At 39.2% G+C, this 25,080-nt stretch overlaps 1 protein-coding gene across 9 annotated transcripts in view; it reads right to left on the bottom strand.

Annotated features, from left to right (window-relative positions):
* Window positions 1-25,080, bottom strand: part of TP53BP1 (tumor protein p53 binding protein 1) — a 94,859-nt gene that overhangs the window by 68,823 nt on the left and 956 nt on the right. For 2 of the 9 annotated variants that reach the window (XM_045447970.1, XM_045447968.1), the window contains exon 2: window positions 279-468. In XM_045447970.1, coding sequence (XP_045303926.1) covers window positions 279-285 — 7 coding nt within the window. In that variant the 5' untranslated portion in view covers window positions 286-468. Of the gene's footprint in view, window positions 1-278; window positions 469-24,228; window positions 24,691-25,080 lie in introns of those variants that run through there. The other 7 variants (XR_006704073.1, XR_006704072.1, XM_045447973.1 and 4 more) reach the window with 7 other exon arrangements.

Genomic DNA, 25,080 nt, shown 5'->3' with positions numbered 1-25,080 from the left:
CCCCACAACTCTCCCTACGTCTTTCTGGCGCCTCTACCGCCCCCCAAAAGGCTGCTTTGTAATCTCTGTTCGCCAGAACACTCACAGCCCTTCACGTTTACTCAAGACCACCCAGCCTTCTTAGCTACTGCTTCCCCACCCCCTCCTCAGGGCCCTCCAACCCTTTCCCCGTCACCGCCGCCATGCTTGCCACCCCGCCCCCTCCGGTCAGCCATCCCTTCAGACCCGAAACCCAAGCCTTCAGAGCTCACTGCGCCCCCACTTTCTGCAAACGGTACCAGGCATCCCGGCGGGAGATCACTCGCGCTCGAGCTAGAGGTCTCTGCACACTCCCCAGCTCCCTCCAGCTCGATCCCCAGGTCGCCGCTGTAGCCACCGCCGCCACCGGCCGCGAACTCCCCCTTTTCCCGTCGCGTCACGCAGTACCGGCTCGCCCATTCGCTGCTGCTGCCCGCCACTCAATAAGCCCTGTGGATGATTCGAGGTTGAGGCAGAGTGCCCCGCCCCACGTAAGAAAAAGGAACACCGCGGCGTGTTTCCATGGTAGCATGGACGTTGCAGGCCCTCCCCCTAGTACAGCCAGAGAATGACAGTATCCTTGAACCGAAGGGACCTTGAGAGGGCGTGAAATATATTCCCCTGCCTCCAGGACAATTGTGTGTACCACTACTCAGATATAAGAGAAGAGACTTCTTTTCTATCGTTCATGCACTTTGAGGCCCCTTCTCTTACCTTCTTCCGTAGAAAAGCAGAGGGTTCCCCAATTTCTAATAAAAGGGCAAAGACGAGGATCCAGGATGGCTAGTACTTCAGAGCTGGTGAAACTGAAGACAGACAGGATGCTTGGGGTTTTACCTGTGTCACTTAGAATCCCTTTCGTGGGCCTCTGAGTTCGAGGGCCTCACATTATGCCTCTGACAGTTTAGGTTTGGTTTGGGTTTTTTTTTTTTTTTTTTTCTTTACATTGTCTGAGGTCCCCAATAAAGCATATTTTTTCCCATTGCCCTCTGCAGTCTGGAACGTAGGTCAAGCTTCACATTCGCTTATCATTGCCCTCTCTTTTATGAGATTGAAACCTAAGGAGACTATAGCCCCAGACATTTTTTTGCACTTCCCATTGAATTAAGCAGGGTGATTCTCAGACTCCGTGGAGAAGAGAACAGCTGCCGCCCCTTTAACTACATGACCTTAAAAATCCCTCCCAAGCCTTGAGAGTCTATTATCCTAATTATGGTGCCATGGTCTTATAGAAGGTGTGGCAGCTGGGACTTGTTTTAATGAACTAGACACCATAAGGAATATATGCTTTGTTTTATTTAAGTGGTGGTTGGATCTAGAATGGAATTCTAGCTAAAGCAGCTGTCAGTGGGGAAAGTACCTAGCACACCGCCAAGCACATACACAGCTAGCATTCAGTAGGAGGTAGTTTTCTGTCTCTACCCCAGGTTCAGAATGACTTAGGTATAGCCCAATCATGATTTTCCAATATTCTAAATGCCCAATTTAGTACCTTATATAAACTAAGAGAAAGTGGAGCTTCCTATAAACCAGTCTTCTCCCTGCTTTTATAAATTACAGTGATCACATTTTTTCAAACAAAAATCAAAGCATATCATGTGAATATATGCTACTTATGGAAACAAAAGGACAGAACCTTTGAAATAAAACTGTCCTGAAAAACCTAGAATCTGTTGTTGCTGTAACTAGAATACAATTAGGGTCCCTGGAATGTTTTAATAGTGGAACAAAAATAGAATAGCACACACAGAGACACATCCCACTTCTTTATCTTGAAATCATTTATAATTGATTCCTCCTTTCCTCCACTCCTAATGCTGCAGAAGACCAGTGACCAAATAAATTTAATCCTGAAAGCACCAGGGCAGGTCGATATTAAAAACACTAGGTAGACAAAGTAAATTCATCTGCTCCATTTGTGAGGGCTCAAACAACCAGTTCCTATTGTGGGCAAATCTTGATCTCAATTCCCATAAAAATACCCCAAAAGTCACTACACTTTTGCTCTTTTCTGTCCTGCTATTGCATTTCCCCTCCCCAAGTAAGACATAAATAAATAGGCCTTCTTGATTATTTGAAAAGCAAATTGCATGTGTTTGTTAAAACTCACAAAACTCTACGCCAAAAAGGGTAAATTGAACCTCAATAAACATGACTAAAACTAAATAGATAAGTAAATAAGACTGAGCCATTCCCATTACCAAATAAAACTGTGAAGAAAAACGGTGAATTCCTTGTTAAGCAGTATAACAATTAAATTAATCATTACATTACCCAGAAAGATTAGAAAATGCAGGCAGGATGGTTACCCACTGAGACTGACTGATTGTGGTTAGATGAGCAAAAGGCCTTTGTTGACTCCTAGGCTGCAAAGGACATCAGCACCGCTACCCACCTGCATGTACATCTTTAGCTAAGCCACCTCAGTAGAGAGAAATCTAATCTACCTCTAAAGACAAGAAAATCCTATCAGACTTTATGTTAACTCACTTTAAAATTTAATAAACCTCATTGTCAGAAATTTTTATTCCAATCATCTAACCTAAATCCTTTGTTCTAGAGTTTAAAGCCATTTCCTCTCATATTGCCTTTAATTGACAATTCATTTTAAAACCTGGATAAATTTTTGTATGGCTGGAATCATTTCACCTGGTCCAATAATTCCATAATATATTTCAACCAATGAAACAATAAATAGAAGTGTTATAAATCTAATTTGTTAGTCTTTTTCTGAGGTCTTCTCACAGACTTCTCGAAGCAAAAGAACCCCAGGTGGCTTAAATCTACCACACAGACACTATTTACCAACCTTTAAATTTGCTTCATTATTTTCGTCTGGAAACTCAGTTTGGGAGTTCAGTGGCAGAGAACCTTACTGATGATACGACAAGTACTGAATTTAATGAAAAATTATTACATACCCCTTTTAAGCAGCAATACTCAAGTATTACATTCTGACTTATATTTATATATAATTGATTTCAACCCCTAAGATGCCTTCTGTTGTACCTGGACCTATACAATCATGTCCAGTCATATACCAATGATATAATTAATAACATGTATCATATTTTCACTATATGGCAGGCATTGTGGTCTGTTTTACATTCATTACCTCACCTAAAAGCCTCATAACTCTCTGAGGGTTACAGATGAGGGCACTAAGGTTTAGAGATGAGATAATTTGTGTAATGTGTTAGAGCTAGCAAGGGAGAGGGTCAGAATTTAAACACAATCCCTAGTGTTCTAGGAATTCATAAGAATAAATTAAAATAATATGAAGAAAACAGAGGAGAAATTGAAAAGTTGTCAACTCCACATCCTTATGTAGAAGTTAAGTCAACAAAGAGGTGATGATATAATTAAAATGTGAAAGCAAATTGCTTAAGGTACTCAAAAATTGCCTATGATACTATATTATCTTCCTAACAATAGGCTGATAGACCTGGTACCTGCAACGCCTGTAGTGGAAGCAATCCCACTGGTCTGTATCTTATCTCTACAGAACTTCCTCCTGTTAATTTTAAGTAAACTTTTTATTTTGAAAAAAATTTCAGAGCAACAGAAAAGTTGCAAAAATAGTATAATTAAAAAATAGTATAATGATCTCTTTCATAAACCATTTCACCTAGATTCACACATTGTTAACATTTTGCCACATTACTCCTACTCAGTTTTTTTTTTGTAATGTTAAAATACATATAACATAACATTTATTGTTTTAACCATTTTTAAGTGTACAGTGCAATGGAAATAAGAGCATTCATGGTTATGCAACCATTACCACCATCCATCTCCAGAATTTTTTCATCTTCCCAAACTAAAACTCTGTACCCATTAAGCACTTACTCCCCATTCCTCCTTCCCTCCAGCCCCAGGCAACCACCACGCTACTTTCTGTCCCCATGAATTTAACAACTGTAGGTACCTCATATAAATGGAACCATACAATATTTGTCCTTTTGTGTCTGGCTTAGTTCCTTTAGCATAACGTCCTTGAGATTCATCCATGTTGTAATCTTAAAAGCATGTGTCAGAATTTCCTTCCTTTTTAAGGCTGAATAATAGTCCACTGTATGCATATATCACATTTTTAAAAAATATTTTACTGTTAAGTAATCTCTCCACCCAACATGGGGCTCGAACTCATGATCAAGAGTCACATGCTCTACCAACAGAGCCAGCCAGGTGCCCCTGTATAAATCATATTTTGTTTCTCATCCTCGTTCATTGTAACCCACTTTTCTAATCTCTCCAGAGCCCCAATTTTGCCACACCCAAGTATCTATGAAACCTTGGAAGCACATTAGCAGAGCACACTGCCCCTTACATCTAGCGGCATTTTCTAGCCAGCCAATCAGCAATAGGCCTTATCAGCTTGAGTCTTCCTCAAACAGACAATACCAAGCATAATTGTGACAGTAGTATTAGCTGCAGTTTTCTCCCTCCCACCTTTTCAAACGTCTAACCTAAACAATTGAACTCAGAAAACAAAAACAAACAAACAAACAAAAAAAGGCTGGGGTTCAACTCCACCAGGAGCCACTTGCCACTTACCTGGAAATAGAAACGAAACGTTATGGTATGGAGGAGGTGGGTGTTGGACGGAATCTTTGCCCATATGAATACTGATGGAGACTACCATCCTCTCTTTGGTTTATTCCTCTTTTTCTAGCAGTACTCAAATCTCCATATCCTGGTAGCATCTTTCCTCCATTTTACTCTCCTATCAAGCTCTTGGACTTTCTGTTTCCTTCCCCTCCAAATTCCATTTTCTCCACACACACCAGTAACTCTATAATCCTTTGCAATCTGGCTCCAACCTCCATAAACCTGGTGCCTAGCACAATTCCAGGCACAAAGCAGTTACTCTAAAAATCTTTGTTAATAACCAATTCTGAAAATTTCCTGTCAAATCACCTCATTAGCTTTGACTTTTATAGTATATGATGGTGTTCCTGATTCCATCCTCCTTAAAATTCTCATTCTGTGACTCCAGAGTTCCTGGCTTTCCTCCCTCTCAGCTTTCTTTCCAATCCATAACTTCCTGGAATCCAGTACTACAGGACGAGAATTAAGAATTAAGAGTGGTATCAACATGCTACAACATGGATGGAACTTGAAAACATTATGCTAAGTAAAATAAGCCAGACACAAATGGACAAATATTGTATGATTCCATTTATATTATGTACATAGAATAGGCAAATTCATAGAGACATAAAGGAGAATGGCGGGGGGGAGGGAGGAAAAGGGAAGTTACTGTTTAAGGGGTACAGAGTTGTAGTTTGGGAAGATGAAAAAGTTCTGGAGATGGATGGTAGTGATGGTTGCAGAATGTGAATGTACTTAATGCAACTGCACTGTACACTTAAACATGTTTAAATTGGTAAAGTTTATGTTATATGTGTTGTACTACAATTTAAAAAGTTTTTGAATGAGACAAAACTAAATTTCAGTATTTAAAGATACACACCTAAGTCATAAATAATAATAATGATAATAATAATAATAATAATAATAATAAAGAAACTATATGATTAACAATAAAAGTCAGAACTAGTGGTTAATTTTAGAGGAGCTAAAGAGGTTTTAATTCTTTTTTTTTTAAGGGGTTTTAATTCTTTAAGAGGCAAGGGTGGTGATTGGAAATGTTTTAATTTTATTACCAGGAGCATTAACAGGTATACTATGTATAATTCATACCTTTGCACATTTATATTTTATTCATTTTTATGTGGGTTACATTTCATAATAAAGATGATTTAAAATAGGGGCACCTGAGTGGCTCAGTTGGTTAAGCGTCCAACTCTTGGTTTTGGCTCAGGTAATGATCTCATAGTTCCTGAGACTAAGCCCCGCTTGGCATTCACTCTCTCCTCTCTCTCTCTCACTCTCCCAAAATAAATAAACTTTTTTAAAAAAAGGTGATTTAAAATAAATAAATGTCACTGATGCCAAAACTAGTAATGTGGTGGAAAAGAGGGTACTTACAAAGTCTCAAAGTATCTCCCTAAAATGTATTAAATTATTACAAACAGAAAGTAGTACATTTGCAGTGAAAAAAAATTCATGTTCACCAACGTAACCAAATGATTCCAGTTAACATCACTAGTAATGGGACAAAATACCATCATGTGTCACTTGATATGATGCACCGAGAAGGAAATAACATCACTTTAATTGTATTCCTGCCAAAAATTTATTACCTGAATCTGACTATGAGGAGACATCACATAAACCTAAATTGACGGATGCTGTACAAATAACTAGCCAATATTCTTCAGAGGGAGACATTGGAAACAAAGAGAGAGAGAGAAGAAGAGAAAAACATGCCAAGATCAACAATGACAAAGAAAGACTGAGGAACTGATTCAGATTTGAGCAGACCTAGGAGATAAGACCCAAGACCATCAAATGCAACATGTAATCCGGAACTGAACCCCAGACAAGAACTCGGTTTTCCTTCTGCTACAAAGAACTCTAATATTAGCACTGATGATATCTGAATAAGGTATGTAGATTATATAATAGTATTGAATCAATGTTATCTTCCTGATCTTGTAGTTGAAAGAGAAAGAAAGAAAGAAAGAAAGAAAGAAAAGAAAGGTAGGATAAAGAGAGTGGTACCAAATTATCTGAGATTGGAGCTGAGCAGGGGTGACATTAAGCAAAACTACAAGAAAAGTTTACTGCACCTAACATAGGAATGGGATGAAAGTAAGAAAAGGAATATTCTTAGAGCCTTTGGAAACAGAAAGGCCAGAAATCAGAACCAGGATGGTAGAAGATGAGAAAAGTCATCTTGTAGATTAACACAAAAACAGGGGTGCCTGGCTCAATCGGTTGAGCATCCGACTCTTGATTTTGGCTCAGGTCTTAATCCCATGGTTGTGGAATTGAGCCCCCGCATAGGGCTCCGTGCTGAGTGTGGAACCTGTTTGGGATTCTCTCCCTCTTTCTCTACCCCTCCCCACCTCGCATGCACATGCTACATTCTCTTCCTCAAAATAAATAAACATTAAAAAAAAACAAAAACAGTTATTCCTGAACTCTTAAGTCCCAATGGGGAGAATGTTCTGGGCCTGAGAAATATAAGAAGAAAATAAAACACTTCAGTGGGAAAGGACACCATGCTGGTTCCTACTCATGCATGTGGCTAAACCATGAAATGTTTACTCATCCTCTGAGGTAAGTGTGTGTATACATAAAATCATGTACACAGCGCCAATTTTATATTGTACTCCCCATATTACTATGTCATATTCATATTCTCCTTCATTCCCCTCTAGGTCACTTTAGTCATCTCTCCTCTGTATTTTTTAAAACTATTTTAATTCTAGTATGGTTAACATACAATGTTATAATAGTTTCAAGTGTACAATACAGTGATTCAACAATTCTATGCATTACTCAGTGCTCATCAAGATAAGTGTACTCTTAATCCCCTTCACCTATTTCACCCATCCCCCCATCTACCTCTCTTCTGGTAAACCTCAGTTTGTTCTCTATAGCTAAGAATCTGTTTTTGAGGTTTCTCTCTTTTTTAGTTTGTTCTTTTGACTCTTAAATTCTACATGAGTGAAATTCATATGGTATTTGTTCTTTTCTGACTTATTTCACTTAGCATTAAACTCTCTAGCTCGATCTATGTTGTTGCAAATGGCAAGATTTCATTTGTTTTTATGGCTGAGTAATATTCCATTGGGTATATATGCCACATCTTTTTTTTTTAATTTTTTTAATGTTTATTTATTTTTGAGATATATAGAGAGAGACAGAGTGCAAGCAGGGGAAAGTAGAGGGAGGGAGAGACACAGAATCCAAAGCAGGCTCCAGGCTCTGAGCTGTCAGCACAGAGCCCAACATGGGGCTTGAACTCACCACCCGTGAGATCATTACCTGAGCTGAAGTTGGACGCTTAACCCACTGAGCCACCCAGGCGCCCCATACCACTTCTTCTTTATCCATTCATCTATTGATGGACACTTGGGTGCTCCCATAATTTGGCTATTGCAAATAATGTTGCAATAAACATAGGTGTGCATATATCTTTTCAAATTAGTGTTTCATATTCTTTAGGTAAATTCCTAGTAGTGGAATTACTGGATCATATGGTAATTCTATTTTTAGTTTTTTAAGAAAACTCCATATTGTTTTCTACAGTGGCTGCACCAGTTTGCATTCCCACCAACACTGCATGAGGGTTCCTTTTTGTCTACTTCCTCATCAACACTTGTTGTTTCTTGTGTTTTTTTATTTTAGCCATCTTTTGTTTTTTAACGTTTATTTATTTTTGAGAGAAAGAGACAGAGTGTAAGCAGGAGAGGGGCAGAGAGAGAGGGAGACACAGAATCTGAAGCAAGCTCCAGGCTCTGAGCTGTAATCACAGGGCCCGATGTGGTGCTCAAACCCACGAGCGGTGAGATCATGACCTGAGCTGAAGTCTGATACTTAACCAACTGAACCACCCAGACGCCCCATATTTTAGCTATCTTGACGGGTATAAGGTGATATCTCATTGTGGTTTTGATTTGCATTTTCCTGATGATGAGTGATGTTGAGCATTTGCATGTGTCTGTTGGCCAACTGTATGCCTTCTTTATAGAAATATCTGTTCATGTCTTCTGCCCATTTTTAAATTGGATTATTTGGGTTTTTTTGGTGTTGAACTGTATCATTTATATATTCTGGATATTAACCTTTTATTGGATAGGTCATTTGCAAATATCTTCTATTCAGTAGGTTGTCTTTTTGTTTTGTTGATGGTTTCTTTGTTGTGAAAAAGCTTTTTATTTTAATATAGTCCCAATAGTTTATTTTTGCTTTTGTTTCCCTTGCCTCAGAAGATATATCTAGAAAACTGTTGCTACAGTCAATGTCAGAGACATTACTGCCTGTGTTCTCTTCTAGGATTTTCATGGTTTCAGGTCTCACATTTAGGTCCTTAATCTATTTTGAGTTTATTTTTGTGTATGGTGTCAGAAAATGGCAATTTTTTTTTTTTTTTTTTTTTTTTTTTTTTTTTTGCATGTAGCCTTCCAGTTTTCCCTACACCATTTGTTGTGGAGAATTTTTCCCATTGCATATTCTTGCCTCTTTTATCAAACATTAATTGACCATATAATCATGGGTTTATTTCTCTGTGCTATCTTAGATAGGGTTGGATCCTAAAGGCTGGTCTATTATTCTGTGTGAAGACCACCTATTCAAGAAATAGGCTAGTCACTCCTCAGGCCACTCATGGCTGGTTTGATGCTCTTTGCTCCAGACTTAACTCCTGAGCTAAGAAGCTCCTTCGTTACACGTGGAGAATGGCTCTTCTGAGGACTTCTAGAACCGACTCCCCCAGGCTCCAGGAGTGGGGGCATAGGGAGTCACCAGGGAGAAGCTCTGGGGTCCTCTGCTCTGTCCACACACCCAGGCACCTGGTAGAGTGAACAAAACTTTGTTTCTTTCCGGAAAACAGTCTCACCTGCCAGAGCTGCTGACAGGCATGAAGGTGAAGAGAAAAGGTCTCATGAAGAGGTAATCCTTCTGTGTCAGACTTATTCCATGATCACTAATGTTTCAGTTTTGTTTCACAATTGCACATTGCTGGGGACTTTACAAGCTGTTGGTTGCATTCTCAAATATGGGGATTTGAAAACGTCTTTTAGTAGGCACCCTCCACAAGTATCAAGGGACCTCTCGACTATAATTTTCAGCTCTTTTCTTTCTTCGGACATCATCTCTCTGAGTCTCAGATTTTATGAAATGCAGAGAAGGACCTTGCACACAGGGTTGTGAAGAACAAAACAGATCAAAGCTCTTAGACCAGGGCCTGATGTATACAGCAAGTGGCCAATAAACGCTGGCTCTTATCATTGTTATTGCAAAAAAATAAAAAAAATAAAAAATAAAGGCTGAACTAGGCAATACAGAGTCAGTGTGCTAACTAGTTAGCAAGAACTACAGTAACACACTTTGGCCCTGCTCAAATATAAGACCATCAACATAGGGAGTCTCATGAACCTGAAGCCAGAATATCCATAGCCCTGACCAGAAATTTCTCAGAAATACTAGTTCATTTATTAATTTCAATTCACTTATGTGAAAGACACCATTCTGGCTCCATGGTAGTAGTGGAAGGAAAGCAATGTATAAAGATGATTAAGATATAGTTCCCACACTCAGGGAACTTATAATTTTTAAAGAGGATAAGGCATGTATACAAATAACTATAATACAAGATACAATAAAAGTGCTGTAGGAGTTCAGAGGAGAAAGAAGTCAAAAGAAATAATTTTAATCATGTTTATAATAAATATTTATTTGGCTACCTGGGTAGCTCAACGAGTTGAGCGTCAACTCTTGATTTTGGCTCAGGTCATGATTCCAGGATCTGGAAGCAAGCCCCATGTTGGGCTCTGCACTGAACATGGAGCCTGCTTAAGGTTCTCTCTCTCTCTCCCTCTGCCCCCTACCCCACTCACGTGCATGCTTTCTCTCTCTCTCTCCCTAAAATAAAATTTAAAAAACATTTTTTAAATGTTTATTTATTTTTGAGAGAGACAGAGCGCGAGTGGGGGAAGCACAGAGAGAGAGGGAGACACAGAATCTGAAGCAGGCTCCAGGCTCTGAGTTATCAGCACAGAGCCTGAAGTGGGGCTCAAACTTGCAAACCGTGAGATCATGACCTGAGCTGAAGTCGGATGCTTAACCAACTGAGCCACCCAGGCACCCCTAAATTTTTTTTAAAAATAATAAATGTAATGAATATTAATGACCACTTACTATGTTTACTCTTGCTCTTTTTTTTTTTTAATCTCATCGGGCCTCATTGCTATAAATGTCATCTATATGTTAATGACTCCCAACTTTATATCTCCAGCCCAGACCTCTGTTCCAAATCCAAAACTTGTGTATCTAACTGCCTATTCAGTATCTCTGTTTGGATGTTCAACTGACACCTCAAATTCAATATGCTTAAAATTTAACTCATCTTTTCTGCAAAACCTGCTCCACTTGCAGCCTTCCCCATCTCAGGTGATGAAAACTTCATCCTTCCTGTTGATTATAACAAAAAGCTTGGAGACACTCTTTTCTTATTTTAGTGGAAAAGGAAAAAAAAAAAATAACCCATGTACTTATCAGTAAACTTCAACAATTATCAACAAATATTCAAACTTGTTCCATTGATATTCCCACTCCTTTCCCAACTGATTATTTCTAAGCAAATCCCAGACATCATATAATTTCACCCATAAATACTTGTATTTGTGTCTGAAATATAGAGAATCTTTTGAAAACATCAACACATACAGGGGCATCTGGGTGGCTTAGTCAGTTAAGTGTCTGCCTTCAGCTCAGGTCATGATTTCATGGTTCGGTTTGTGGGCTCAAGCCCCACATGGGGCTCTGCACTGACAGTGCGGAGCCTGCTTCCAATCCTTTGTCTCCCTCTCTCTCTGCCCCTCCCCCATGCTCTCTCTCAAAAAAAAAAAAATAAAACATTTTTTAAAAGTTTAAAAAATAAAAAAAATCAACACATACAAAGAAAATTGACAGCAATTTCTTAATGCAATCAAATATGTAGTGTTCAAATTTCTCAATTGTCCCCCTCTCTTTTTTTTTTTTTTTTTTACAATTCCAAAACATGGTTTACACACTGCCTTTGGATGATTCTTTTCTTAGCTATCTTTTAATCTGTAAGTTCTCTTTCATTTTTATTTCCTGCAATTTATAAATTTGTTGATGAAACTAGGTCATTTGTTCTATAAAATTTCCAGAACTGTGTGGATTTTTTTTTATTGCATCCCTGCGGTATCATCTGACATATTTGTCCCTTCTTATTTTCTATAAATGGGCAATTAGATATATTTGTTATGATTTATGCTTCGTTTTTTCTTTTTGGCAAGAATACTTCATAAGTGATATCATTTACTTCCTATTGCATCTTATCAGGAGACATATAACATCTGGTTGAATGTATTTTTGTTTTGTTACAATTGATAAATAGGTCCAAATGTTACTATCTTTTTACTTGATAGTTTAGTAGTCATTGGTAATCATTACCTAGCTGCATTATTTCACTAAGAGCTGCAAAATAGTGATATTCTATAATTTTTTTTTTAATGTTTATTTATTTTTGAGACAGAGACAGAGCACGAATAGGGGAGGGGCAGAGAGAGGGAGACACAGAATCTGAAGCAGGCTCCAGGCTCTGAGCTGTCAGCACAGAGCCCAACATGGGGCTTGAACTACGGACCATGAGATCATGACCTGAGCCGAGGTCAGATGCTTAACCAACTGAGCCACCCAGGAACCCCAAAATAGTGATATTCTAATTTTAACATACTGTATTCATTTATTAGCTGGAATTCTTTCATAAATAAGAACTTTTTCTTCATCAAATATTTGATTACCTAAGGAAAGGCAGAATTAATCCTTGATTCTTTCTTTTGACTTGCTAGTTTTCAAAACAATGATTTAAGGTTCTCCATATAATAGAGAATATTTGTCCAAATGATAAGGCTCTTTAGCATACTCCAAAAATGACCAAGGAAATTTTTGTTTTTAGTATCACTATGAACTCATGGATTTTTAACACCTGGTGTATTCAATCAACTGCAATTATTGTTCACTTTGAAATGCATATTGTTAGATCTTAGGACTGTTGGACATCACTTCCTTCAGATTAGCTCCAGAGTCCTTTTGACATGATTGCAGGGGTCTTTGATAGCTTCCTTCCTTTCTGTTATAATAAGATGTTCCAGGTTCATCCTGTTCATTTCCTGCCCCAGATCTGGAATCAGCGGTTTCCCTAAGAAGCCTTGGTTCATTTTAGTAGTAAATGGCACTTAGAGACTGTAATGTGGATGGCTGGAAAGCTTATTGCTAACATTGGATTGGTCATTGTTTTTGCTTTTTCCAATTAAGTTTAGGATTTCAGGGATTTTACCCAAGTTTCTTGATTTTATATTTGTATCTCTCTTATGATCAACATCTTTGTTGTTGACAACATTAACATAATTTGCTTTATTCTATTTTCTATGTATATATACAATCATTTCACACACAAAAAATACCACTATTGTATATAATACAACGGAGTATTACTCGGCAATCAAAAAGAATGAAATCTTGCCATTTGCAACTACATGGATGGAACTGTAGGGTATTATGCTAAGTGAAATTAGTCAGTCAGAGAAAGACAAAAATCATATGACTTCACTCATATGAGGACTTTAATAGACAAAACAGATGAACATAAGGGAAGGGAAACAAAAATAATATAAAAACAGGGGCACCTGGGTGGCTCAGTCAGTTGGGCGGCCGACTTCGGCTCAGGTCATGATCTCGCGGTCCGTGAGTTCAAGCCCCGCGTTGGGCTCTGTGCTGACAGCTCAGAGCCTGGAGCGTGTTTCAGATTCTGTGTCTCCCTCTCTCTGACCCTCCCCTGTTCATGCTCTGTCTCTCCCTCTCTCAAAAATAAATAAAACGTTAAAAAAAATTAAAAAAATAATATAAAAACAGGGAGGGGACAAGACAGAAGAGACTCAAAAATATGTAGAACAAACAGAGGGTTACTGGAGGGGTGGGGGGGATGGGCTAAATGGGTAAGGGGCATTAAGGAATCTACTCCTGAAACCATTGTTGCACTATACGCTAATTTGGATGTAAATTTTACAAAATTAAATTTAAAAAATTTTAAAAAAGAAAAAAATACCACTGTTACTATTAATGAGATGACTAGCAAAAACTGTTTAACATTTCTTTGCAGTTGCTTTTTCCCTAGGGTACATCTCATTAAAAATGTACAATTAAGACCTATGCTACAACATGGACAAATCTTGAAGACATTATGTTAAGTGAAATAAGTCAACCATAAAAAGACAAATATTGTATGATTCCACTTATATGAGCTACTTAGAGTAGTCAAAATCATAGAGGCAGAAAGTAGAATGGTGGTTGCCACAATCTGGGGGGAAGAGGAATGGGGAGTTATTGTTTAATGGGTATAGAGTTTTTGTTTTACAAGATAAAAAGAAGTATAGAGATGGATGATGGTGATGGTTGCACCACATTATAAATGTATTTAATATTACTGAACCATATGCTTAAAATTGGCTATAATTGTAAATTTTATGTGTATTTTACAATAAAATTTTTTTGAAAAAAGACTGTTAAATTATTGTATTTTAGAGTCATTTGAAATAATTCTACCAATTTAATACAGAGAGGTTAATTTATTTCATTTTTTAATTTTTAGTGACTATTTTTATATTTTTGTTAGGATAACATTTAAATACAATGAAATGTATTTAAGCTCTTAAATTTAAATAACATTTAAATTTAAATAACGTTTAAATACAATGAAATGTATACAGCTCTTAGTTGTATAATGTCATGAGTTTTGACAAATGTATACATCTCTGAAACTTACATACCAATCAAGAAACAAAACATTTTCTTGGGGTGTCTTGGTGGCTCAGTTGGTTAAGCGTCCGACTTTTGGTTGATCTCAAGGTTTACTGAATTCGAGCCGCACCAGAATCAGCCTCCTTGAGGAATCTGCTTGGGATTCTCTCTCCCTCTCACTCTCTGCTCATCCCCCACTCATTCTCTCTCTCTCTCTCAAATAAACAGCAAAAAAAATTTTTTTTTCTTCACTCCAGAGAATTTTTCATGGCAACCATATTCTAATTTCTACCATCATAGATTTTTTTTCCTGTTCAACAATATTAATGTAAGTGGTATCATTTAGTATGTAGTCTTTTATATTCAGCTTCTTTTAGTCAACAGTAACACTTTTGAGATTCACCCATGTTGCATGCACCAGTAGTTCATTCTTTTTTTATTGCTCAGTAGTATTCTATTGTATATATGTTCCACATTTTGTTTATCAGTTCTCCTAATGATGAATATTTGGGTTATGTTAAGACCAGTATAAATAAAGCAGTTATAAACATTCATAGATAGGTATTTTGTGAGCATATGTTTTCATTTCTCTTGCATAAAATATCTAAGGGTGGAACAGCTGGGTCATAGGATAGGTATTTGCTTAACTTTGTAAGAAACTGCCAAACAGTTTTCCAAAATAGCTGTATAATTTTATACGCCCACTAACAAACATATGAGAGTTTCAGGTGCTGCACATCTCGCTAACATTTGGTATTTCCATTGTAAAGGAGTATTTCATTGTGTTTTTAAAGTAAACTTTATATATAATTTATGTACAATAAAATGTGCCTATTTTAAATGTAGCATTTGATGAGTTCAACAAGTGTGTGTGTATGTGTGTATGTGTAGCCACCATCACAATCACATAGAGAACATTTTCACCACTCCAAAGTTCCCTTGCAATCAGTTCTCACACCCTCCCCAACCCCAAGCAACCACTTACTTGCTTTCTATCACTATAGATTAGTTTTATGCATTCAGGAATTTCATGTAAACTTATCCATGCAGTAACTACGGGTGGCGACCATGAAAATGCACCACTGAAATCTGGTTTCAAGGAGCATAACTGACTGATGACACTACCTGCTGCCGCTCTGGATCTATCACCACATTTGGACCAAAGCCACACTTTCCACAGACTGATCCCAGCCAATGAGAGAACACAGCAGGGCTACAAAAACAGGCCTAATGCTGTGATATACACAATGCCTCCAACAGGTGCCTTTGATTTGAAAACTTTTTTTTAAGATAAAAAATTTATTGAAAACTTTTTTCCTGCCAGGATCTATTCTTCAGGCCCATTTTAATACTCATTAGGTCTTAGGTTAATGGGTACATTAAACTAATAGATTTGCTCACAATTTTTAAGGTAAAATGGGTATGTATATTGGTTTCAGGTGTATAATTTGAATAATTTGATATTTGTATACATCACAAAGTGATAACCACAATAAGCCTAGTTACCTTCGATCACCATTCAATTGACCCCCTTCACCCATTTTGCCCACCCCTCTGACTTAAAGGTTTTTCATCAGCCTCACCAAACCTTCTTGGAATTATGCTGTAGGACAAAGCTCTTCCATTCAAAGATTTATTCCTTTCTTCTCTCCTTCCACAGATGTCAGACCTGTATCTTGATCTGAAGGCTCTCTTTGCTTTCCCCTAGTCCCTCCCTGTGGTGGTTTAAAATAAATCCACTAATTCATTGACACTCCCTTCAAAAGTAGAGCTAATTTCCCTCCTTGCGAGAGGGAAGTCACTAGACTTAGTGATGTGCTTCTAATAAATAGAATAGGATAGAAATAATGGTGTGTAACTCCCACACTATGTCATAAAAAGGCATAGTGGCTCCCTCCTTCTTCTCTCTTGGCTCACATGCTCTGAGAGAAGCCAGCTGCCATGTTATGAGGGTACTCAAGTAGACCTATGGAGGGGCCTACATGGCGAGGAACTGAGGCTTCCTGCTAATAGCCATGTGAGTGATCCACATTGGAAGCAGATATCCAGCCTCAGTCAAGCCTTCAGATTACTGTAAACTCAATCAACAACTTGACTACAACCTTATGAGAAACCCTAAGCCAAAACAACTCAACTCGTTTGCTCCTGAGTTTCAGATCCTTTTTTTTTTTTAACGTTTATTTATTTTTGGGACAGAGAGAGACAGAGCATGAACGGGGGAGGGGCAGAGAGAGAGGGAGACACAGAATCGGAAACAGGCTCCAGGCTCTGAGCCATCAGCCCAGAGCCTGACGCGGGGCTCGAACTCACGGACCGGGAGATCGTGACCTGGCTGAAGTCGGACGCTTAACCGACTGCGCCACCCAGGCGCCCCGAGTTTCAGATCCTTAAAAACCACGTGAGATAGGAGTGCGTGGGTGGCTCAGTCAGTTAAGCATCCCACTCTTGATTTTGGCTCAGGTCATGATCTTGGGGTTCATGGGACTGAGCCCTGCATTGGGCCACAGACACAGCAAGGGGTCTGCTTGGGATTTTCTCTCTCCCTCTCTCTCTCTGCCACTCCCCACTCACACACACTCTCTCTCAAAATAAAAAATGTTAAAAAAAAAAAACACTATAAGATATAAATATTTGCTATTTTAAGCTTTCAAGTTTGGGGTTAACTTGTTTCAAATTGATAACCAATATACTTCCCCAACAAATCTCTTTGCACATCTAATTATGTGTTGGCATTAGTTCCCCAGGAAACCAACTAACATAATATTCTTTTATGTTTTGTTTCTTTTGTTCAGCATGATGTTTTTTATTTTCATCTATGTTACATAAATTTGTAGTTTCTTTTTATCACTGAGCAGTAGTATATTGCATGAAGATATCACAATTTGTTTATCCATTCTCCTATTGATGGACATTTGGGTTGTTTCCAGTTTTTGGCTATTATGAATAAAGTTTCTATGAACAGACCCCACAAGTCTTTTTGTGGATATATGTGTTTTTATTGAGAAAATGTCCAGGAGTGGAACCACTAGGTCACAGGATAGGTGTTTGTTTAATTTTACAAGAAACTTACAAATACTCTTCGAAAGTGATTATAACATTTTATACAAGTATTAGCAGTAAATGAGAGTTCTATTTGTTCCACAATCTTGCTAACATTTGGTATTATTGCTCTTTTAATTTTTGCTATTTTGTGGATGTTAAGTGATAGTGCACTGTGGTTTTAATGTGCATTTCTCTAGACTAATGATGAATGCTTTTTCCTGTACTTACTAGCCATTTGTACATCTTGTGGCAATCCACTTAAATTGTTCACTTTATAATTGGGTTGTCTTTTTTTATTCATTTGTAGATTTAAAAAATATACTCTGATTCAAGTTATTTGTCAGATTAGCCATTTTGACTTAATTTTGATTTATACGTATGTAAAACATTTATATAATTCCAAAGTCAAATTTACAAAATAAGTTAAATTTTTAAAAGTCTACTTCCCATCCCTGGCTGCCTCACAATTACTTCTTCTCTCCTCCAGTGGGTAACTTTTTTTCTTTTTAAGTTTTTGGTTTATCTTTGGAGTCATTATTCATTCTCTTTCTCTTTCATTCTTCATTTGATCAGACAGAAAATCAGGTTGGCCCTACCTTTAAAATACTGTGTATCTAGAATTCCACTGATTGTCACTATCTCCACTGACATCAGTCTAATCTGAATTACATCATTGCTCACCCAGATTACTGCAAGATCCCTGACTGGCTTCCCCCTTCACTCCTTATATCCTCCATGATCCATTCTCAACAGTGACCAAAGTGATCCTGTAAAAATCTAAATCAAACCACATCACCTCTCTGTTCAAAAGCTTGCATATGTTCCCCATTTCACTCAGAATAAAAACCAAACTCCAACATACCTACAATCTCCTGTGTGATCTGGTCTCTAGTATCTCCCTGATCTCATCTCCTATTCTTTCTCTCACTCCTCCACTCCAGCCACAATGGGCTCCAGCTAGTCTTTGGATGTACCAGGCATTAGCTACCATAGGAACTCTGTACTGGCCATCCTCTCTTTCTACGAGACTCTTCTGCCAGATACCCAAGTGGCTATCTCCCTCACTTCCTTCAAGTCTGCTCAGGTCTCATATTCTCTCTAGGCCTACCCTGACCAGCCCATTCAAACCTGCAACCTTTCGGGGTGCCTGGGTGGCTCAGTTGGGTTAAGTGTCCGACTTCAGCTCAGGTCATGGTCTCGTGGTCTGTGAGTTTGAGCACCATGTCTAGCTCTGAGCTCATAACTCAGAGCCTGGAACTTGCTTTGGATTCTGTGTCTCCCTCTCTCTCTGCCCCTCCCCACTCACACTCTGTCTCTCCCCCCTCTCAAAAATAAACATTACAATAATAAAAAATAAAACAGCAACCTTTACTGTCCCTCCCCTCTACTTCCCCAACACCAGAGCACCCACCAGTGTTCTCAGTCACCCTTACCCTATCTTCTTTTTTGCCACAGCACTTACCACTTTCTCACATACTATATGTTGCCTCTTTATTATTTATCTGTCTCCTCCACTAGAATGTAAGCTCCACAAAAGCAGGAATCTTTGTGTACTGGGTGTGCTCGCACACAGTAAGTGCTCAATAAATATTATTAAATGAATAAGTAAATGAAATCTGGACATTGTTGTAAGCATATTTAAGAGATTGTCCCATTTAATTTTCAAAATAACACTACAAGGTGGGATGCAATTATTACAACTTTATAGAAAAGGAAACTAAAGCACAGAGAGGATAAGTACCTTGTACAGTTGGCAAGTGGGGAAGTCAGTTTCATAGAAGCAGCTGTGTTTGAGTTGGGTCACAATCCTTAAATCCTTTGTGGAATGAAATGGAACCTTATTTCACAAACAAAATAAATCAAAAGGGTAAAGTAAATAAATTCCTAAATGAGAATTAAGGTGAACAAAGCATCTAAGGAAAAAGAGACAGCCTGAACAGAAAGTATAAGAATGACTGAGGGAGTGGTGCCTGGGTGGCTCAGATGGTTGAGGGTCCAGCTCTTGATTTCAGCTCAGGTCATGATCCCAGGGTCATGGAATCAAGCCCCATGTCAGGCTCCATGCTGAATTGGAACCTGCTTAAGACTCTCTCTCTCTCTCTGCTCCTTTCCTCCACTCATACTCTCTCTCTCTCTAAATAGATATATACTAAAAAAAAAAAAAGAAAGAAAAAAAAAAAAGAATGACTGAGGGAAAGGCAAGTGGCTCAGATTGACTGAATAAGGGTTAATGTAAAGTATTCGCAGGAAGTAATGTTAGAAAGGGAAGTTAGGGCATATTATGAAGGATCTTCAGGAAAGTATTAAGAAGGGGGCACCTGGGTGGTTTGGTCTGTTAAGTGTGCGACTTCAGCTCAGGTCATGTTCTCATGGTTCATGAGTTCAAGCCCTGCTTCGGACTCTGTGCTGACAGCTCTGAGCCTGGAGCCTGCTTCAGATTCTGTGCCTCATCCGCTTATATTCTGTCTCTTTCTCTCTCTCAAAAATAAATAAACATTAAAAATTGTCTTTAAAAAAGAAAGAGCTAGGGGCGCCTGGGTGGCGCAGTCGGTTAAGCGTCCGACTTCAGCCAGGTCACGATCTCGCGGTCCGTGGGTTCGAGCCCCGCGTCAGGCTCTGGGCTGATGGCTCAGAGCCTGGAGCCTGTTTCCGATTCTGTGTCTCCCTCTCTCTCTGCCCCTCCCCCGTTCATGCTCTGTCTCTCTCTGTCCCAAAAATAAATAAACGTTGAAAAAAAAAAAAAATTTTTTTTAAAAAAATAAATAAAAAAAAAAAAAAAAAAGAAAGAGCTGGGGCGCCTGGGTGGCACAGTCGGTTAAGCGTCCGACTTCAGCCAGGTCACGATCTCACGGTCCGTGAGTTCGGGCCCCGCGTCGGGCTCTAGGCTGATGGCTCAGAGCCTGGAGCCTGTTTCCGATTCTGTGTCTCTCTCTCTCTCTGCCCCTCCCCCGTTCATGCTCTGTCTCTCTCTGTCCCAAAAATAAAAAAAAAATAAACTTAAAAAAAAAAAAAAAAAAAGAAAGAGCTAAGAAGGAAGGGGAAAGGTATTTGTGACTTTGTGATAGTGTAAAGGGAACAATATTTCTTTAACCCAAGCATTCCTTCCTGAAAAATAACTCTATTCTACAAATACCTTTAAAAAATGATGTAAAATTTGATTCACACAAAGGCATGGCCTCAAAACTAAGTTTACACACCTAGATTTAGACTACCTTTACCACTATCATCTTCACCACCACAAGAAAATCCTTAGAGGTCCCTGCAGTAAGAGGTAGCTTTGCTCAGAAGGCTTAGGCCACAGCCAAACACTAACTTCCATCTCACAGGCTAATAGAATGGATAAGGGTAAATAGTATCTATAAATGTTTTTCACTTTTGGGACTTACTTTCTTTAAAATTTTTTTTGATGTTTATTTTTTTTTTCTGAGATAGACAGAGCAGGAATGGGGGAGGAGACAGAGAGAGGGGGAGACACAGAATCTGAAGCAGGTTCCAGGCTTCCAGCTGTCAGCACAGAGCCCCACGTGGGGCTCAAACCCATGAACCATGAGATCATGACATGAGCTGGAGTCTGATGATTGACTGAACCACCCAGGCACCCCTTGGGAATTACTTTCTTAAATAAAAGAATGTGGGGAGTGAGGAAGGAAAAGGGGTAAATGTCTTTATTGTCCTTTTGCAATGCTCTGCAGGGAGAGGGTAAACCCAGTGTCTGTGCTTTTCCCGTTACTTAATGTGAACAAATACTTAGGAAAATTATCCAACAAATAATTACTGTGGGCCTCCTCTGTGTGCCAGACATAGCAACAAATGCAGATTTCTCCCCTACCTAGACCTGTTTTAGAGATTATTTTACTCAATGCCTCTGCAGACAAACCAGCTGTTCATACTAAGAGGTGACCCTATGGCTGCCAGTATGCATTATGATCATAGTATTTTCCCCAAAAGCCAAGGATAAACCTCTGACACAGCAATCCTGTAATCAAACACGACTCTCTCTGTGTAAAGAATGCTTTATAGGCAGAACCGAGGGCAGTATGGGAATCTGAGCTGCATGCAGTTCCTTTTGGATATTTTAGTTGATAAGACCATGCAATCCAGCAGAACAAGCTGGAATGCTGCCAAATGAGCTCAGATCTAGGGCGCCTGGGTGGCTCAGTTGGTTAAGCATCCAACTCTTGGTTTCAGCTCAGGTCATGATCTCACGGTTTGTGGTATCAAGCCTCACATCAGGCTCTTTGCTTATAGCATGGAGCTTGCTTGGGATTCTCTCTCTCCCTCTCTCTCTGTCCCTGTCCTGCTCTCTCTGTCTCTCAAAAATAAATAAACTTTAAAGAAATAAAATAAACTTGGGGCACCTGGATGGCTCAGTTGGTTAAGCGTCTGACTTTGGCTCGGGTCATGATCTTGCAGTTGGTGAGTTCGAGCCCCACGTCAGGCTCTATGCTGACAGCTCAGAGCCTGGAGCCTGCTTCAGATTCTGTGTCTCCCTCTCTTTCTGCCCCTCCCCTGCTCATGGTCTGTCTCTCTCTGTCTCTCAACAATAAATAAATGTTAAAAAAAATTTTTTTTAAAGAAATAAAATAAATATTAAAAAATGAATTTGTTCACATCCTCAGAAAAACTAATGACATTCATCAGGCCAGAAGTAAGGGAGGAGTTATTGTCTTTTTTTATGAATTATTAGAGCTGGCTTAATTCCTGTGGACATCCCTAAGCATTGAAAACTTTATGGTGCCCTCCTCTCCCATATATACATAATTCAAGATGAGAACAATTAATTCTAATAAAATTCTGCTTTTCTTGTGAGGACAACTAAGATTTTAAATTTAATTCAAATTTAAGTGCCAAATATAAAATTATTTCCAGAAAAAATTTAGAGATGCCCCTCCTACCTTGTTAAATATGTGCATAACTTACCTATTTGCTAATTTATCACTATATATTATGAACTGGCAAAGGTCTGAGAATCCTTTCACTGGCTTACACTTAGCCAAGGCTACAGTTACCTTTCATAGTATTTGAGATTTATACTGTTTTCTGCCTTGTGCCCACTGAAGTGCACATCCAAGGGAAGAGCCTATAATAGCGTCTTCCTTTTGCATCTCCTCTAACCTTGCCTTCAGTGGTAAATCCCTAGTGACCTCTTCTACAATTCAAGGGTGCTTCATCACAAATAGTTTGAAAAGCATTGGTTGTAAGCACTGTATCTGCCAATGCTGCATGACAGGGGTGTGGAAGAAACAAGGAGTTCCCAAAAGATCATATGTGGTCATTCCAGTGGTCAATAGTTAAATGAAACACTGCAGTGGGCTCTAAACCACCACACACTACTGCATGTGCCTCATAATCATGTGTATCAGAGGTGCCCAATAATCCCTTTGGACAGGTCTTTCTTTGAAGGACATCTTTTTACTACTAGTTTCCTGCCATGGCACACTCTTCCTAAACACAAAATAGGTTTTTATATACTTTGCAAATCATGTATGTATTTCTTTAATATTTTTAATCAGCTTTCCATGCCTCACATACATGCATCAGTGTTTTCTGTATTCAGTTTTAAAATTCTGGAACCTATGCTAAACTCCATAATTTTCTTTATGCAGCATTTTGCACATTGTGCTGTCTGCCATTTGATACTTGAAAATATTTTCTGATAATATGATGACGATACTGGGATCATCACCTAATGTTCGGGATACTGTTAACCCAGGAAAGAGTGGGGTCTTTAAGAGATACCGGGAGTCAATCTTTGACATTTTCTGCCTTTTAAAGAACAGCCCGCTGAATGCTCATCCAGCTTATATGTGCAATTGTAGTATTATCATAGTCTGCCATTGTAGCTGTAATTAACAAAACCTAATTCTAGCACGGTCTGAGATCACAGACCTGAGTTTGTGCCCTTACCATCTGATCAGTGTGTCGTCCTTCCCTATACCATTCAGATCTATTGTCTAACCTCTTTGTCAGACCTGATGAAAGCAGAGTGTGTGGTTAACTGCTGCTGAACCTTATACTGAAGCCCTGTGCTAGTTAAAGGCCTCATCTCTACAGTTGCTATGGAAACTGTCCCCTTCTCCCTACAGCCTATTCTGGCTTTCTGCCTCCACGTGGCACTCTTGTCTGATTGCAGAAGAGGAGGCCTGCACATCTCTCCAAGCTTTGCCAGATTCAGATTTGCAAATGGCGGGGCAGAGATGTAGCAGAATATTGTTTTAGTGGCATGTAGGGTGAGGCACCACCACCATCTGATATTTCTCCTTCTCTGCTACAAAAAGGATTTTCAGGGCCATGTCCATTCTTTTAAATTGAGATATAACTGACATATGATATTACATTAATTTCGGGTAGGACCATATCCAAATTGACTGCAGAGTGGACTGGCTATTTTACTATCACACATGCTCCACGATAAGGACTAGGACTGCAGTGAGGCACTTAATATGCAGGCCCTGTCCAATCCTCCTCAGGGTCTCCAGAGAGGAGGTGGAACAGAGTCAGGAACTGTGCTCCTTTCTACCGTGTACCATCCTGAAAGTGTAAGGCAAATGAGACCAAAAGAAAACAACAACAACAACAACAACAACAACAACAACAACAACAACAACAAAACAGTGCTGATAGAGACAGGTTCTCTATCGGATACATACATGTACAGAATGATTCAGAATCTTGGGTAAAAGAAGATGCCGGAGTACAGAATAGGTGATGGGGACACACTGAAGAACAGGGGAGAGTAGACTTAACAGCACACACCATACTTACAATAACGTTCTAGTCAGTCATAAAACAGTGCCAGCCTCTTCAGTCCTCTTTCGCATCCCCTGGTTTTTTGTTTTTTGTTTTTGGACAGGTCATCATCTACTTCGGTTCAAACATTGCCCCTTCTGTTTTGGGAATTCCCTGGGGGAAATAATGCCACTGTCTCCCAAGGTTACCCAACTCACTGTGTCACATTACTTGTCGTTGGGAAGGTCTTTCCTGGGTTTTACTCGAATCCCCCTTGCTGCAGTCTGAGCTCATTGCACTGGAGTCCTGCACTCAGCAGAGATGGAGACTAGCCAACCACTATCTTCGGAATAACAACTCACCAGGGACTCTGGGCTGGAAGGTCATTCTGTCCCTCCAGTACTGCGCAGCCTTCCTGAGCATTCCCAGGGCCTGGGGCAATGAGGACAAGAAAACCGAGGATGGAATCTAGGACCCTGGCAGGCAGTGACAAAAAAAAAAAAAGAAATTAAGAAAGAAAGAAAAAAAGAAAAGAAAGAAAGAAAGAAAGAAGGAAAGAAGAGAAAAGAAAAGAAAAGAAAAGAAAAGAAAAGAAAAGAAAAGAAAAGAAAAAGGGGGGAAAAAAACCACACCAGATAATGATAATACAGCGGCACAGATGGAGACAACGCTATAAACTGGGAGGCAGGGAGGGACAATATGGCTCCCCTCAGTTTGGGCCAGGCTGCGGAATTGCCAGACAGTACTTATCCGGGAAACATCCTAACTAGAAGCTTCTTCCGGCGCCAAGGCAATCGACTCGCCCCTCCACCCGGTCCCTCAGAGCCCCACCCCTGCCCAAGTCGGAGTGGGCGCTCCCCGTGGAAAACGAGCGGGGGCTGACGCGGG

Source organism: Leopardus geoffroyi, chromosome B3 (assembly GCF_018350155.1).
Source record: "Leopardus geoffroyi isolate Oge1 chromosome B3, O.geoffroyi_Oge1_pat1.0, whole genome shotgun sequence".
NCBI classification, from domain to species: domain Eukaryota; kingdom Metazoa; phylum Chordata; class Mammalia; order Carnivora; family Felidae; genus Leopardus; species Leopardus geoffroyi.
This window is presented reverse-complemented; position numbering and strand designations above follow the sequence as displayed.